This window comes from Nothoprocta perdicaria, unplaced genomic scaffold, assembly GCF_003342845.1.
Source record: "Nothoprocta perdicaria isolate Ctin4 unplaced genomic scaffold, notPer1 scaffold_113, whole genome shotgun sequence".
In the NCBI taxonomy this organism is placed as follows: Eukaryota; Metazoa; Chordata; class Aves; order Tinamiformes; family Tinamidae; genus Nothoprocta; species Nothoprocta perdicaria.
In genome coordinates, this window is record NW_020454239.1 from 486,684 (window position 1) to 501,483 (window position 14,800).

The following is a 14,800-nucleotide window of genomic DNA, read 5'->3' on the forward strand; positions in this document are numbered from 1 at the left end:
CTGGTATGTGCAGTTGTCATAAAGTTACTGTTTAATCGGGCTCCCTTTCGCGTCTATTTGCGCACTGTTTGCCTGCGGAGCTGGCGCTCGCTGTCCGCGGGTCCCCGTGGAGGAGCAGCAGCTGCGGCCAGGCACACGGGCACACGCGAGAGCTGCCAGCACTGAAACTGGGCACGGGGCCCACGGCGCCAGCCCTGCCCTCGCCCCGGCACCCGAGGGCTGCGTCACCCTCCCTGCTCGCCCTGCGCCTGTGGCAGCCCAAGGAACTGAAGTGCTCCTGTCAAAGGGCATGTACCGTGCACAACAAACACCCACCACCCCCCTCTTCTTTCTCTTTTTTTTGTACTGGAATTAGGGGACTTGAATGGACTAACATGATTCATGTCATAAGTAGTTTGGGTATAAAGATTAAGAAGTTTTTTATGTGTTCCCTCCGCCTCCAAARCAGTACAGGAAGTTTGGAGCTGACATATAAAAACAGGAAATATGTAACGAGCGAGCCAGCCCTACCACTCTAACTAATCAGTGTTAATGTTCATGTTAATTTTGAGTTTCTTATTTTTGATATTACACCCTTGTTTAGCACAGTTATTAAGTGAAATCTGATCTCTCTTTTTCTTCTCTCTAGAGCACAACAATGGAAGAAACAGCTATATGGGAACAACACACAGTGACTCTTCACAGGGTAAGCTAACACAATTACTTGTGTGTGCCTAACTCAGGATACTGGTCCCTTTTGAAAACAATAGGGGAAAAGCCAGATGTCAGGAAGTAAAAGCAAAGGAAACTGTCATATTCCTTTGTTTAAATTTAGCACTGTTGTAAAAGCAGTGTTTGATAGTAGCTCTAATCATCTGTTCTTGAGGTTTCAAAGCTAAGCTTGCCTGCAAATGATGCCAAAAGCAGAATTTTAGGGCTACTTTTGCACATAACTGAAAGTAATTAGTACCAAATTGTTTCATGTGTTGCAAGGCTATGTAACACTACCAAGGTTGAAGTGGGACTATACTTAAATATGTTTAAAACTTCATTTGCAAGACATAAAACAGAGCAGTACTAGAAAAAAAGAAAAAATCAAAACTTCCTTATTTCCTTGTCACTTTTTAAAATTAGTTGTTCTTGCATCAGGACTCGGTGAGCACAGAGACAGCTTTTACYCTTACTTTCATCCTTCTCTTCTGTGAATTCCTCTCAGTTTAAATCTCTTCCAGCTCTGGCTATCATGAAGCTATACAAAGGAGAAGGGAATACAATAGGGAACAAGCAGCTTAGGGCAAATTGGAACAAGGTGGAGCTGCCCTTTCTGGCAGCAGCTCGKTATTAAGGTGACTATGAAATCCTTGCCTAAGTAGCTGTGTTTATTCCCAACAGAGAGGAGATAACAAGAAAGACTTGCTCAAGGGAGCAAGTCATGKTATTTGTCTGATTCTACAGTATAATATCATGACTTTTTAGAATTGTAACATTTATAGATGAATAGATTCTTTTGACTAAAGTGTACAAGTAGATCAACTAGTCTGGCAAAAAGCCAACTCTGTACTGCTCTATCTGTTGGTGTTAATAGCATTTAATATAATGTATTCAAAATCAACATTTTGGTATTTTCCATCTTCAGAGCAGCTACACTGGGTTTTGACCAAAATGTCACCTTACAAACTACACGCTCTAAATGCAACTTGTTGAATATTGAAAGAAAAGTTTAAGTAAAAAAGAGCAATATCCTTCCTGGACTGTTCTTGAGCAATTTGTAGCTCCATTCTTGAGCAAGAAGAATTATATTTTCTTTTCACGTAACTGATCTTGGTATTTTCTTTGCATTCCTGAAGGTGTCTGTTCATTCCTGGAGCCTATATAAACCTGGCTTAAACTGTTTTACTTTCACCAATGATTAAATGGGTGCTGTTTACATTTAAGAAAACAAACMCAAAAGCTATAACAATACAAGATTGATAGGAGAGTTGGTGGTAGCTTAGTTCTCTTTGTCTTGTTCTTTTCAGCTGCAGTAGAAAACACAATTTCTCTGTTTAATCTAAGCAGCAAATTTAGTGAAACATGTGAAAGAGGAGTTCAGCCAGCTCGTGACAGACGAATGAAATACTGCAACAGGGTGTTAACATGAAMAAATTTTGAAGTAACAGCCACTAGAAATCATGCCTTTGATTTTGCTCACACCTAARGAATTCAGAAATCCTGGTACAGGCAGAGGGAAAGTTATTTGTTTGTAATTTTGATTATAGTGTTTTTATGTGCCAATCTTCTGCGTACTGTACTGGTCTGTTTTGGAAGAATACCTTGCATTCAGATGCTAAAAAGTGATAACATGGACTTTAAATTTTTGGTAGCATGAATTTAGCTGCTTAACCCTCCTGAAACCCATTCACATGCAAGATAACAAAAGCAAAACTCTTACTCTAATATTAAACAAACTGCCAGCATGGGAGGGAGGTTTTAAGAGAGTGGCTGTGCTCTTGTGAGGCATCTGATTTTTGTGATAATCTAAGAGTACAATAACATCAAGTAAATGATGTTCTTAGTTTTAAGGAGGGACATGTTACCTCCTGTCAGTAGTTGCATTCAGAAGCAAAGCTAGGCAAAGCTGTGGAATGGCTCTGATTCAGCATAAATAAATATAAAACCGCAGTTAGTACCCCTAGGAAGGGTAGAGAAGTCCAGAGGTGTGATGCCAGTTTTACTGGTCCTCTTTGAAAGGCAAGGAAGTCTTCCTCCCTTCCTCCTGCCCCAAAGTAATCACTGTAATTGTACTCTTTCCACTTCAATTTGCTTTTACTAATGGCACTGGATTAAAGCTATGTAATTAGTAAGGTCCACTAGCATCTCAAATAATGAGCTGCCTCGATGACAGGAGGGAAGTTCAAGCAGTTTGTTAGACAGTATGTGTGTGTACGTTCATAAAGATACACAATATTCTTGGCTGAGCTCATTTCTGTTTTCTGAGGCTCATATTTGTCCTTTTGCTGATTGCTGTAGTGCTCCCACACAGAAAACAGCAAGTCCTGCACTGACCCATCCCGTTGTTGGGGCGCTGGTTATTGGAGTATAAAAGCAGAGCTGCAGGGCGGGAGCCAACACTCACCAACACCCGGATTCCTCTTCTCTRACCTTCGACTGGTGCCTCACACCAGTTGCACACATGCACCCGCACACCCATGTCCACAGTACTTGCGAAGTAAATTGAATTTAGTTCTAGGGTCACTGATCTGCTGTGTAGGCAAGTTAAACTACCTGCTCGTAGCTGCGTCTTATCATTTGCTGCAAGACAGGAAAGTGTTCAAACTTCATCTCCAGATGTTTYCAGTAGTGTCTTTGCGAGGCTTTTGCTCCTGAGGGATCTTCAGGGCTCCTCTGCTCATGTTGCACGTGCAGCCTTTGCTTTCCTTGCTGTCTYTGTGGGAACAGGCTGGTCAGCCCCGGCTGCAGCCGGGATATCTCCTGATCTCCAGCGAGAGGCAGTCGCTGCTGCCTGCAGCGGAGTCAAGTACTTCTGTTCTCAACTTCTGTCAGACAAAGCTGTGCATGTGTGTACGTATATAACAATAAAAACAAGCCAACTTGGTAGAAATCGTTGCATTTTAGGAAAGTGGGTACTTGATAACCTCTTGCTTCTAAAATATATTTAAAGAGAAAAACGAAGCTGGACTGCCAGCTCTGGGGGAATTCTAGCTGTCTGCGTAGTGTGCAGATTGGCTTTGGCCAGAGTGTAGTGACTGTGTTTGAAAACAAACCCAAAATACCTAATATTCTGCATTTTTATAGAGGACCATTTAATGATTATGTGCAGAGCCTCTGTGTAAACCAATTAGTGGCACTTCAGAAGTACGTATTTTGAAGGGTATATGTTTTGTGCATGTTTTGTTTTGATCCTGTAATGGCCCTTTGAAAAGGACCAGGCCCATAGTCTTTGAAAGCTGAGCCTTGCACGGCAGGGTCTTAATTAGGGGGTTCTTGTTCCAGACYGCAGCCTTATTCTTCAGTTCTTTTAAGAGATTTCTTTCAGTGACCTTTACTTCCCAGTGATGTCACTGCAAATTAGGGACAGAACCTACGTAATCCCAGCGGTTGCAGTGAATGCGTGTCATTCCTGGCATTTTGATACGGCGCGGATGTGAGATGCGTTTGATCCAGCTGCTCCGGGATGTGGGAGGAGCGGGACGGCGCTGGGCTGCTCCCGCGGGAGCCTGGGCAGAGCTCGGCCGCCCAGCGGGAGAACCACCGACTCCCTGCGGCTCTCAGCCTCTAACCGGGGCCTCTTGCCTTTTCTCTGCTCCCTTCCGAACTTCCTTGGCCCCCGCTCAGCTACAACTTARCAGGTAGCTGCAGCTTTGCTTTCTCCCTGGGAGATTTGTGGTTTCACAGGCTTAACTGTCAGGGGTTTCAGGAGGCGCCGTGCGCGGCGCGGACTCGTGCCACCGCTGGCACCGGCTCCGCCGCCGCGTGCCAGGCTGCTGCGGCAGAGCTCACCCCGTGCCTCGTTTCCCTTGCATTTTCTCAAAAGCCCTTTTACACCTTTGGTTCAGAGGTGTGCTTGCATTTTGTACCGTCTGCAATCAGTCTGGATGTTTCCAGCCTCCTCTTTGGGAGAGTGTCAGGGATCCGGTGAGGTTTCCTGCTCATGGGGAGGGTCGATGCATCCACCACCTCACAGACAGCAGCAGGGTAAGGCAAAAGGCAGGAGCCAGGCACCAAGGAGCCTGATTAGAGCTTGTGAATTTTTAAAAGGTCTAAAATTGGGTTTGAATCTTTTGCTTTCGAGTATTTAAGACCTCAATCTATCTTATGAGGAAATTTCATAAGATAGAGATCTTGTGGCRAGCACAAAGTGAGATCTACAAGTGGATTGCCCTGTCTCCACTGGTTTGGTGCCGTGGTTGTCTGAGCACATGAGCGAGGACTGAGCGAAAAGGAATCTGAAGGAAAGATAGGTAATCTCCTGTAAACACTTAAAAGTCCCTCCCCTCTCCAACTAAGTTGAGTGTGACCTAAAGTCCACTCTTTTACAGTGGTGCACAAGGGAAGGAGAAACTCCTGGCAGGCAAAAGGGAGAACTGGCTCCTGCCAGTCCTAGTGCTGTGAAAAGCTTTCTYTTGGCCTGTTTCATAGGTTCCTCTTTTCACATTCTTTTCACAGACAATTTAAAACCCCAAAAGGAAACCCCAGTTTTGGTAATAAGCAGTCATTACGATCATTTAAATTATCCTGCTGCATGGCTGTGTTTCACCTCGTGATTCCTGAACCGCAGCCATGACTTCTGCTTGATCTAGCTGGAATGCCTTGGAAAACCATACAGGGCATCCAAAAAGGTTTGAAACAAAGGTGAAAGAAGTAAAAGACCCTTTTCTAGCTTGTTAGAGCAGCTTCATGTCCTTTGTAGGTGGCTGCTTGTTGCAGTCTGCCCTGAAGGGCTGCTCAGCTCTTCGTTTGGGTGTTGCGTGGGGCTCATCCTGCTCCTGGCTGCACGGGGCCCATCCCTCTGTCCTCTGGGGAAATGAGAAACCGCCTTTTTTTATTCAGTAACTGCTCTGTGAGAGGCTGGACGAGCACTGCATGTGTGTGACAGGCTGCCCGATTGCTTCTGCAGCCACTGTGGACATAGAGACCTTGCTGCTGAAAGCTGGGTTGTGTATGCCCAAAAATGGGGAGGAAAGGGGGGGAAAAAAGGAGGGGATGACTGTGCGGGCAGTCAGACAGAGAGAGGGAATTGACTCAAACGCAGCCTCCGCTTTTCCCTGAATGCATGTTCTGCACAGCCTAAAATCTCAGGATCCTTTCTGGAGCGAAATGTAGCTTTGAAACAGAAATAGATTGTTCCTCTCCAGTGTTTGTTTTTTGAGCTTATTGCTCTAAAGATGAGAGCTAGACAGTTTACCAAACAGTTATATTTAGATTATCTCCCACCCTTACTGYTTCCAGGCAGAAATGCAAGCATAATTGTCATATCTTGAAATACCTAAGAGGAAAAACTTCTCAGAGGCACTGACCTTGCTGTAGTGGCAGGTCACCCTAGAGGGAAAGATTGAAGCAAATGGCTCTCGTTAAGATGCAGATGATTTGCAAGTGTTGACAAGGTTTTGATGCATTTAATGGTACAAGTAATCTTGCTGCTGTTCTGAAGAACTGAGCCTGCAGTCATACATACTATTGTGTGCTGTGATCCCGTCAGAGCTGGAGCTAAGTGAGGTCAAACTGGGTAAATAACATAATGGGAAGCCTTAAAGAAAGCGTGGTATGGCTTGGAATGGGTGTCTCAGGACAGTGGTGTGTTTTGCTTCGGGAAGACTGAGGTCTCGATGATGGCAGTCAAACGGCCAGGCCATAAAATGATAAACAGGCATGCTAATATCTTGCTTTTAGGAGAGATTAAGTAGCCAGTCTTAACATGTTCTCTTACTTCTAAAAGAGATTTTTGGATTGTCTTGTTTTCCAGTGTTTCTCCTGTTCTTGAGCTGCAGAATCTTCTGCATGCTTCACTTGATCCTTCTTTCTTACAAAAAATTGTATTCATTCTGTAAGACATGAGTGTATGTCTAAGATGAACATATGTAATGTTCATGTTTGACACATTACTATGAATTGGGATCTGTAAATATTAATAAAAACATTTTTCTCTACCACATTGCAGGCACCTGGATTTGGATTTGGTATTGCAATATCTGGAGGAAGAGATAATCCTCACTTTCAGAGTGGTGAGACATCAATAGTTATTTCTGATGTGCTGAAAGGAGGTCCAGCAGAAGGACTGCTACAGTAAGTGCCAAACTGTAACTTAGTTATGATTCAGGACATTCATGTTAAACAATGATAACTTAAATTAACCTAGGTTTTTTTGTTTATATTATTTATGTCTTTACATGACTCTGTGGTAAATTTATTCTACATGCAATTTCTTCAGGAACACAGGAACACAGAACCCCAATATTTTTTCTGCTTTATGTAAAGTGTTTAAACTGCATATTATTTTTTGTTTAGAGAAAATGATCGTGTTGCAATGGTTAATGGAGTTTCGATGGATAATGTCGAACATGCATTTGCTGTTCAGCAACTGAGGAAAAGTGGGAAGAATGCCAAAATTGTAAGTGAACATCATGAAGATTTAAGTTTATTTCAGTATTATAGAACTAACGAATGGAAATGTCTGTGATGAAATATGTACATGATGCAAGATACTGTAATCATACTTGCCTATAAGCAGGGGGATGTTTCAATCTTAAGTGATGATGTGAACTGTTTATTATATAGGTCATGCAAAATCTTTTTTTTAAATACAGATGGTATTTGGGTAGTAAGGCATTGGATAGTAGAAACTCTTTTTSCTTTTCACGAAGTTTTTTTCAGGTTCATTTCTTGACCATTTTTATCTTTCTTTGCCTTCTGGATTATACTTTTATAAAGCTTTTCGAAGGCTGATGTGTGCTAGCCACTATTGAAGCCCAAAGATCATCATTCTTATGCTCAGTAGAAGAGTTTGCCAAAATAAATTATGRTTACCTCAATTCCTATAATTTTGTAGCTTTAAATAAACGTGTGTGGTTGACTTTTGGAATTTCAAACCAGCAGAACACGTCATCACTAAAGGGTAGTAATCTCTTTCTGTAKAAATTTTGGATTTATATTACATAAGAAATGGAATACCAAAAAAGTACAAYATTTAGCAATTTAGGAGAATTTAGGGATCTAAAAGACCTCTAGGTTTTTTAGAAAAGCTTTTGTGCTGGAAAGGTTTCCTTAAGTTTTCCTTATGATCTTCTTGTGCCCTTTTAATAGGGTTGCAAAGAAGTGCTGTGTTTTGTATTTGTGAATCTGTTTTCTTATGGTGCAGAGACAAAAACATCTGTGTGGTCTGCTGTGTCAGGCATTTAGGACTTAAATATTAGGTATAAACCTAATCAATGGAAGATTAAGAAGGCCTTCCAAATAACAAATAAATAAGTCTTTSTATTGTTCAGTAGTAGAAATGTAAGATTTTTAGTTTTATCCAGAGAAAAATAAATTAATGAAGGAAACCTTCATGCATAACTTGCTTATTTGCTCTATGTTACAGAACTAAGATTTTTAGATAGAGGCAATCATTTATATTCCAGATACATCTGTGTCATCTCAGCTAATTTTGAACTTGAGCACAGATGTTGCCTTTTCTCTGTGGCTTGCATAAACGTTACTTTGGAGAATTGGTGGGTTTTGAAGTTAAGGAGAATTACTGTCAGTAAGACATGGAGTGTACAGTAGATTACATGTTAGTGAAGAAAGTTTTGAGCATGACCAGTAACTGATTTGTAGGTTTAGACAGGGAGGGAGAAGGCATTTGGATCCAGCCCTGTGTAGAGGGAATGTGCTGGTGTGCCACGAAGGCTGCTCCTCTGTGCAGGGACAAAAACAAAGCGTTGTGGAGAAATAAAAGGAAAATAACAGTAAAAAAGAAAATAAAATGAAATTTTAAAGAAATCTGTGCTGCTAAGTTTCCTCTATTGATTAAATAGAATTTTATAGTGAAAATGGAAGAACCGAGGGCATTCACGATGTTTTTTTCCTGAGTTTTAGTTTTAGTTCTGACATTTGGCAACGTATTATTATGGCACAGCACATCATCTGTTGCCTCTGAAGGAGGCAAATTTTGCAAATTATCGTATGAAGTATTACTTTGGATTACCTACATAGTTCTAAAATTACTATTGAAAAAAGGAAGTCTTTTTGCCCTGAATACTTCAATTGTTTTCTCCTTTAAAAAAAAAAATGTATAGGTTGAAGACTTAAGTTTGCTGATGCCAGACTAGGTCTGCAATAAGTAATAAATAATTCAGGACACTAAACTCAAAGGCCTCTCCTCTGAGGTTTGCTGCAGATCTTGGTTAATCACCTTGCATTTTTGGCTTCTCATATATTTTTTTGATCTGAAGAGATTCAATAGAGACTTTGTTAGAAGGGTCATTCATAGACTGATCCCTGTATAGTGATAGTTGCACTTGGCATAAGCTTCTTCTCTACTTCCTTCTGGTAGTATTTTTTGCACTACCTTTGCAGTCTGTTTTTTTTTTCCTTTAGTGTTACGGAGTCAGTGGATGGTTCTCCACAGTCTGTCTGTCTTGTGCCTGTTACTGGGCTTTATTAAGTAGCAGGCCTACACAGGACAGTCCATATCTCTCTTTGCTACTTGAAAGGTGGGAAGTCTGGAATTCTGTTTCTTACTGTTTTGTAACAGTTATGTAGATTTGTTCTGTTGGAGGCCAGCAACCCGTTCCACTCTTGCTGGTATGCTACACATCACAACTGTCACTTTGAATCTTTAACTCTTATTTAACCTTTCAGTTTCTGTAACAGAACTTTCTTTCTTTGTAAAACTTAGTTCTTTTAAATACCTCTCATGATTTTCAGAATATAAATAGATGCATTTTAAAGAATAATATATTGTTTCCATATGTGTGAGTACATAGTTGGAATGTGATGTGGTATGTAATACATTTTCCCTTATAGCTCTTCATGTAAGTTGGGAGCCATTAATATAAGCCTAACATTATCCAATTTGAATACATAAGATGTATTGGCACATAGATGTAAGCTGATAGCTAGCATTCTTATTTTAGACTATCCGAAGAATGAAGAAAATCCAGATTCCTGTAGCTCGACAAGAACCTGAGCCAGTATCTGAAAATGAAGAAGATAGCTATGATGAAGAGATACGTGATCCAAGAAGTAGCCGTGGTGGCCCAAGTACCAACAGAAGGCACGAGAAGAGCTGGGTAAGAGATCGAAGTGCGAGCAGGGAGAGAAGCTTGTCGCCGAGGTCAGACAGAAGATCAGTTACTTCCAGTCAGCCTGCGAAACCTACCAAAGTAACACTGGTGAAATCAAGGAAAAATGAAGGTAACTTCACTGTGATTCTCTTAATACCTTTACTGACCCTTAAAGGCTAAATCTCTCAGTCAGTGCTGTGTTAATGGCAAGTTTTGTGTAGTCTTTGAAGCCATTGGTAGTTTACTTGATTGTGAGTAAATATCTGAAAACTTAAACTGCTATTGGATTTTTTAGCAGTGTTTTTCAGATGTGTGTAATCAAGTGTAAACTGCTTTATGTTGTAAATATATCTAGTGAGCATCAATTCCTGCTAGTCAGCTAGCAGCTAGATGTCTTCTGTGTGCTTGAGAAGAGTCTTCAATGTCTGATTGTGTTATTTTCCCAAAGCAGATCACAGACTGGCTCACAGCAGTATGAAAATGGGTGATAAATGTGGCAACTGACTTGCTACAAAAGTACTGTAGGATGGAAGCCTGCTCTAAATAAATTTTGGAATGAAACAGATGGGTTAAAAAYAAATGGATTTGTTTTCCAAATTCTGTCCCTTCTGTGCTTTGTGTGGAGATCTTCTCTAAAGCAATGTTGTAAATTTCTAGATCCATCTCCCTTTGTTTTTTATTGCAACTAACTGCATCTTGKTTTTATTCAAAGAATATGGTCTACGGTTGGCAAGCCACATATTTGTGAAAGAAATATCACAGGATAGCCTGGCAGCAAGAGACGGCAATATTCAGGAGGGAGATGTTGTACTGAAGGTACAGTCAATAATGTTATTTGTCTAAGGTAAACTGCATTGATATGACTGTTTTTAGGATTTACTGTTTCACAACAGCAGAATAATTGTCAGTAGAAAATGTATCAAGTTCCTGATCCTTGAAACAAGCTAATAAAAGTTTCTAGAGTAAATCTACTTTTTAAGAAAAAGGAAAATCAAAAAGCAGAGCTTTTTTTTGTCTTTTTTTTTTTTTTGTCAGGTATTATTCCACAGACCTTGGTCAGATCAGTAGTGCTTTTTGCAAGTGAAAAATTACTCTGTAAGTGCGTAGTATTATAACAGGCGGAGGGAGAAGATATGGTATGAGGCCTACACTCTGATGGTAGTTATACATTATGGGTTACTTGTCTGCAACTCTAGACATGGCCTTCAGGTTAGACTTCATTTTCTGAAAATCAWCATACATGAGGATTTCAGTCCTCCTATTAACAGCTTTCACTTCAGAATGTTACTACAAATGTGATAACTCCTAAGATGATGCCCTTTCTTACTTTTTTCTTTTTTTCTCTCTTTTTTTTTTGTATTCCTGGTAGAGGGTTTTTGTCTTTCAAAGACAAATACAATTTTCTGTGCTTTGTTGTACCTCAGATGAGCCCAATAGTCTTTCATTATATTGTATTTGAATCCAACTGTGGCATTTTGGTAAATATGTCTTCTAGATATCACTGGACACAGAGAAGCTTTATCTTACTTCACTRAGAATTCACTAATTTTCAGTAATCTTATCACTCTGTTGCAGATAAATGGCACAGTGACAGAAAACATGTCTTTAGCAGATGCAAAAACACTAATAGAAAGGTCAAAAGGCAAATTGAAGATGGTCGTTCAACGAGATGAACGAGCTACGCTCCTGAATGTCCCTGATCTTTCTGACAGTATTCATTCTGCCAATGCTTCAGAAAGAGATGGTGAGTACACTCCTTGATTCCCAAAGGGAGAGAGGAATTCCTTGTATTGTGAAGACATGAAATCCCTACATGGGGATGGGAGAATGGGGAGGAGGAATGTGTTATGAGTAGGACTGTCCTGTGGGTAAAATGTTGTTTGAGCATGACTGGAATTCACACCTTTAAAAATATGGAGGGGGGGGGCAGGGGAAGGCATGGTGATTTTTCTTGAAACTGTTCTTACAAGACTATTAATYTAGTTGTTTTGGTATAAAATAAACATAGAAGATTAACATCTTCATAAAAAAAAAAAAAAACTCTGCAAAAGCTTATTTCCATTTGAGCAGATTACACCATCATTTTAATTACAGTCATCTCATGAAAAAACAACTTTTATTTAACAGACATTTCAGAAATTCAGTCGCTGGCATCAGATCATTCCAACCGATCCCATGACAGGCCCCGCCGCAGTCGTTCACGATCTCCTGACCAGAGGTCAGAGCCTTCAGACCATTCCAGACATTCTCCACAGCAACCCAGCAACGGCAGGTGATGGCAGCATTGTATTTTTTTTTTTTAATCAACTATTTAATGTCACTTTTAATTAGTAGGCTTACTGGGGTTTATACAGTATGACAAATGTGATGTAGTATGATGATGATGGTGGTAGTAATATAGAATTTGCTATTTCAAGAGATGCAGCTGAGCTTGCTGTTTGTAATTCAAAAACTAGTACGTCTCAGGAGGAATTGTTCCTCAAAATTTGTTACTTCAYTTTTTAGTAAGCTTAATCTTAGAATCTGGTCCGTATAGCTGAGTAAGTTGGATACTAGTGAGATGTTACTCAAGCATATATAATACAATATGTTTTTGTCTCAGGAAAAAGTAGCTGTGGTTTTGTTCAAGATGACTAGTAGCACGCTTGCTCTTGATTAACAGTCTAGAAAAATCTGTTGAAATCTGCTTTGTTTAACCCTATAATTTTGTCACAAGCCTTTTCAAAAAAGCATCTTGAAATATATTTTAACTGTTGCAGATGAGCTCTGTGGCTCACAAGTGCAGTTTTGGAAAATGTTTAAAGTTGACTTTGTTAGTAGGACGTTAATGATAGTTCTGAAGTATATAAAACTAGGAATTTAGTGATAAGTAATGTGTTATATGGTTAAGATTTTCTACGGAACGATCCAGGCTCAGCTGTATAGTTTTCAATCCTTAACTGCATGGACTGAATCTGTGCTCCCAGAAGCAGCGGCAAATGTGGAGTGTAGAGAGCCCTTCCCCCTTTAATGATACTCTTGTGTCTGAGAAATACAAATAAAGTGATTTTTGTGATGTATTTCTCATTTCTTCATATAAAAAGATTAGCCAACTCAAGGCAACGTGAGGAAATTGTAGCTCCCTAGTTTGTTATGAAGTCAGTGATGGAAATTTGGGCTCAGTGGATGCTCTGCTGCATCTTTCTCACATCATGATGTTGCTGCCTGAAAATACACTGTAAAGGGAATTGCAATGRTGTTTATTGTTGTCATTAAATTTTAGAGTCCCAATTGATTTTTTGTCTATTTTCAAGAATGAAGGGAAAAGGATAATTTGTAAGCTTTGAATTAAAATGTGAGGAAATTACTATTTCAAAATGCTAAAAACGCCACTAAATGCCAATGAAAATGATTTTGTAGCTTTGTCTTCATCCTGTGTTTACTCTTCAAGTTGGAGACACTTTCAAAAATTTGATTGTAAGGGATACAAGGTCTCTGTCACTTCTGAAACATGTGCTCCTTATCATGCATTTCTAATATAGCATGAAAAGGACTGATAGAGAAAAAAAAAGAAAAAGTAAAATGGTGACTTAGTAACAAGTAACCAGTGTTAGTTCTTTCCTGCCTTATTAAATACAGGAGTCGAGGTAAATAGTCACTCCTGCTGTATGGACTAAACTGTCAGAAGAATTAAATCCTTCCTGAGAAGGAATTTGAAGCTTTCTCGAGTCTCATTGCAGCCGGTACGTCTGCTCCATGAATAAGAGCTACCTGGGCATGGATTAACCTGCTGCTGCATGTGTGTCTTTCAAGATATGTATCATATCTTGAGTAGTTATGTGGCCTTGAGCCACGTAACGAAAGCTTCAACATTTGAATTTTTTTTGTTGAAAGAGCCTATCTGCTCTGGGAGCAAACTAGATACAACTGCCTGTCATGGCTTAAAATTTAGAGAAAACTCAAAGCTCTTTGAGAACCACAAAGCTGAGGAAGAAGTGCAAGAATAAAACCAAATCTTGTGAGCTTTAAGGAGAGTTCAGCAATGTAATAGATGGTGAGACTTTCTAGCCGCTCTTCTGTCTAGTGTATGTTGAGGAGGAGAAATTTTGGAGTGCACTTAGTCCTTTTGTACAGGTTTCCTTGCCGACTCATGCTTTTAGATAGCTACAAGACTTCTGAAATCTGTCAACTTCACTAAAACTCAGATTGTGGAACGGATTCTTTTTGATTTTCTAGAAGTTTAATTAGTARACTTTAAATTCTTATGTTTTTTCTGTTATGGTTACAGAAGTTAGTCTTAGGAGGGATCCAGAAAACATTAGGTTCTTATATAAAGCCACCAATTTCTGTGCAATTCAGTAGAAATTTGCTCTGTTCATGGGGTAATGTCTTTATTTGAATYAGTACTTTTTATGTAGATATACTTTAAATTGACAGTGGGAACTCAGGTTTGACACTTAGTGGATAGATGCAATAGAGATTTTTAAAAGTTCTTTTTTTTTTTTTTTTCCTCCTCCTTCTCATTAAGGAGAGAACCCAAGTCTGGAGTCTCTTCTGCCCACAGGTAAGAGGCTTGGTTTTGGATTTGTTCTGAGGTAGCTTTAGGTTAACCAGTCACTACTTAGTATTTCTTCTGTATTGAAAGGACTTGGAAATCTGCAGGTATAAAAAAATACTTGCAGCTCCTGTCCTGTCCTTGGATGTTGGAATCACAGAAATGCTTTTTGGTCCACGAAGTGTTTAAGTTTCAGCAAGAAAGGGATGGTGGCTTGAAGGAAGCTCTGTTGAGGTGGTCACTAGCTCYGAAAGGATGAGGCTGACTTGCATAATGCATCTGTGAGTCCACGTAGCGCCCAAGAGGCTTCTCCAGCTCTTTTTGAAACAACTAAATAAAGAACTGGAATGTTGGACAGAAGTTGATCCTATTTTGTATGTGGTTAGGAAGATGCTGATCTTGGCTCTTCTCACAGTGAACAGATTTTAAAATATGCTAAAATGTGTTTGGTCAAAGCCTGTATCTTCGCATATTTTTCAAAGCTTTCCTGTGCAAACATAACACACAGGGAGAATGTTTTGCA

At 39.8% G+C, this 14,800-nt stretch overlaps 1 protein-coding gene across 2 annotated transcripts in view; it reads left to right on the top strand.

The window, feature by feature from the left end:
* The window catches only part of TJP1 (tight junction protein 1), a 174,028-nt gene that overhangs the window by 133,010 nt on the left and 26,218 nt on the right, over positions 1–14,800 (top strand). For both annotated transcript variants that reach the window (XM_026052844.1, XM_026052854.1), the window contains 7 exons: positions 629–685; positions 6,638–6,762; positions 6,985–7,087; positions 9,594–9,873; positions 10,456–10,559; positions 11,319–11,487; positions 11,871–12,015. In XM_026052844.1, the coding sequence (XP_025908629.1) occupies positions 629–685; positions 6,638–6,762; positions 6,985–7,087; positions 9,594–9,873; positions 10,456–10,559; positions 11,319–11,487; positions 11,871–12,015 (983 nt within the window). The remainder of the gene's footprint in view (positions 1–628; positions 686–6,637; positions 6,763–6,984; positions 7,088–9,593; positions 9,874–10,455; positions 10,560–11,318; positions 11,488–11,870; positions 12,016–14,800) is intronic.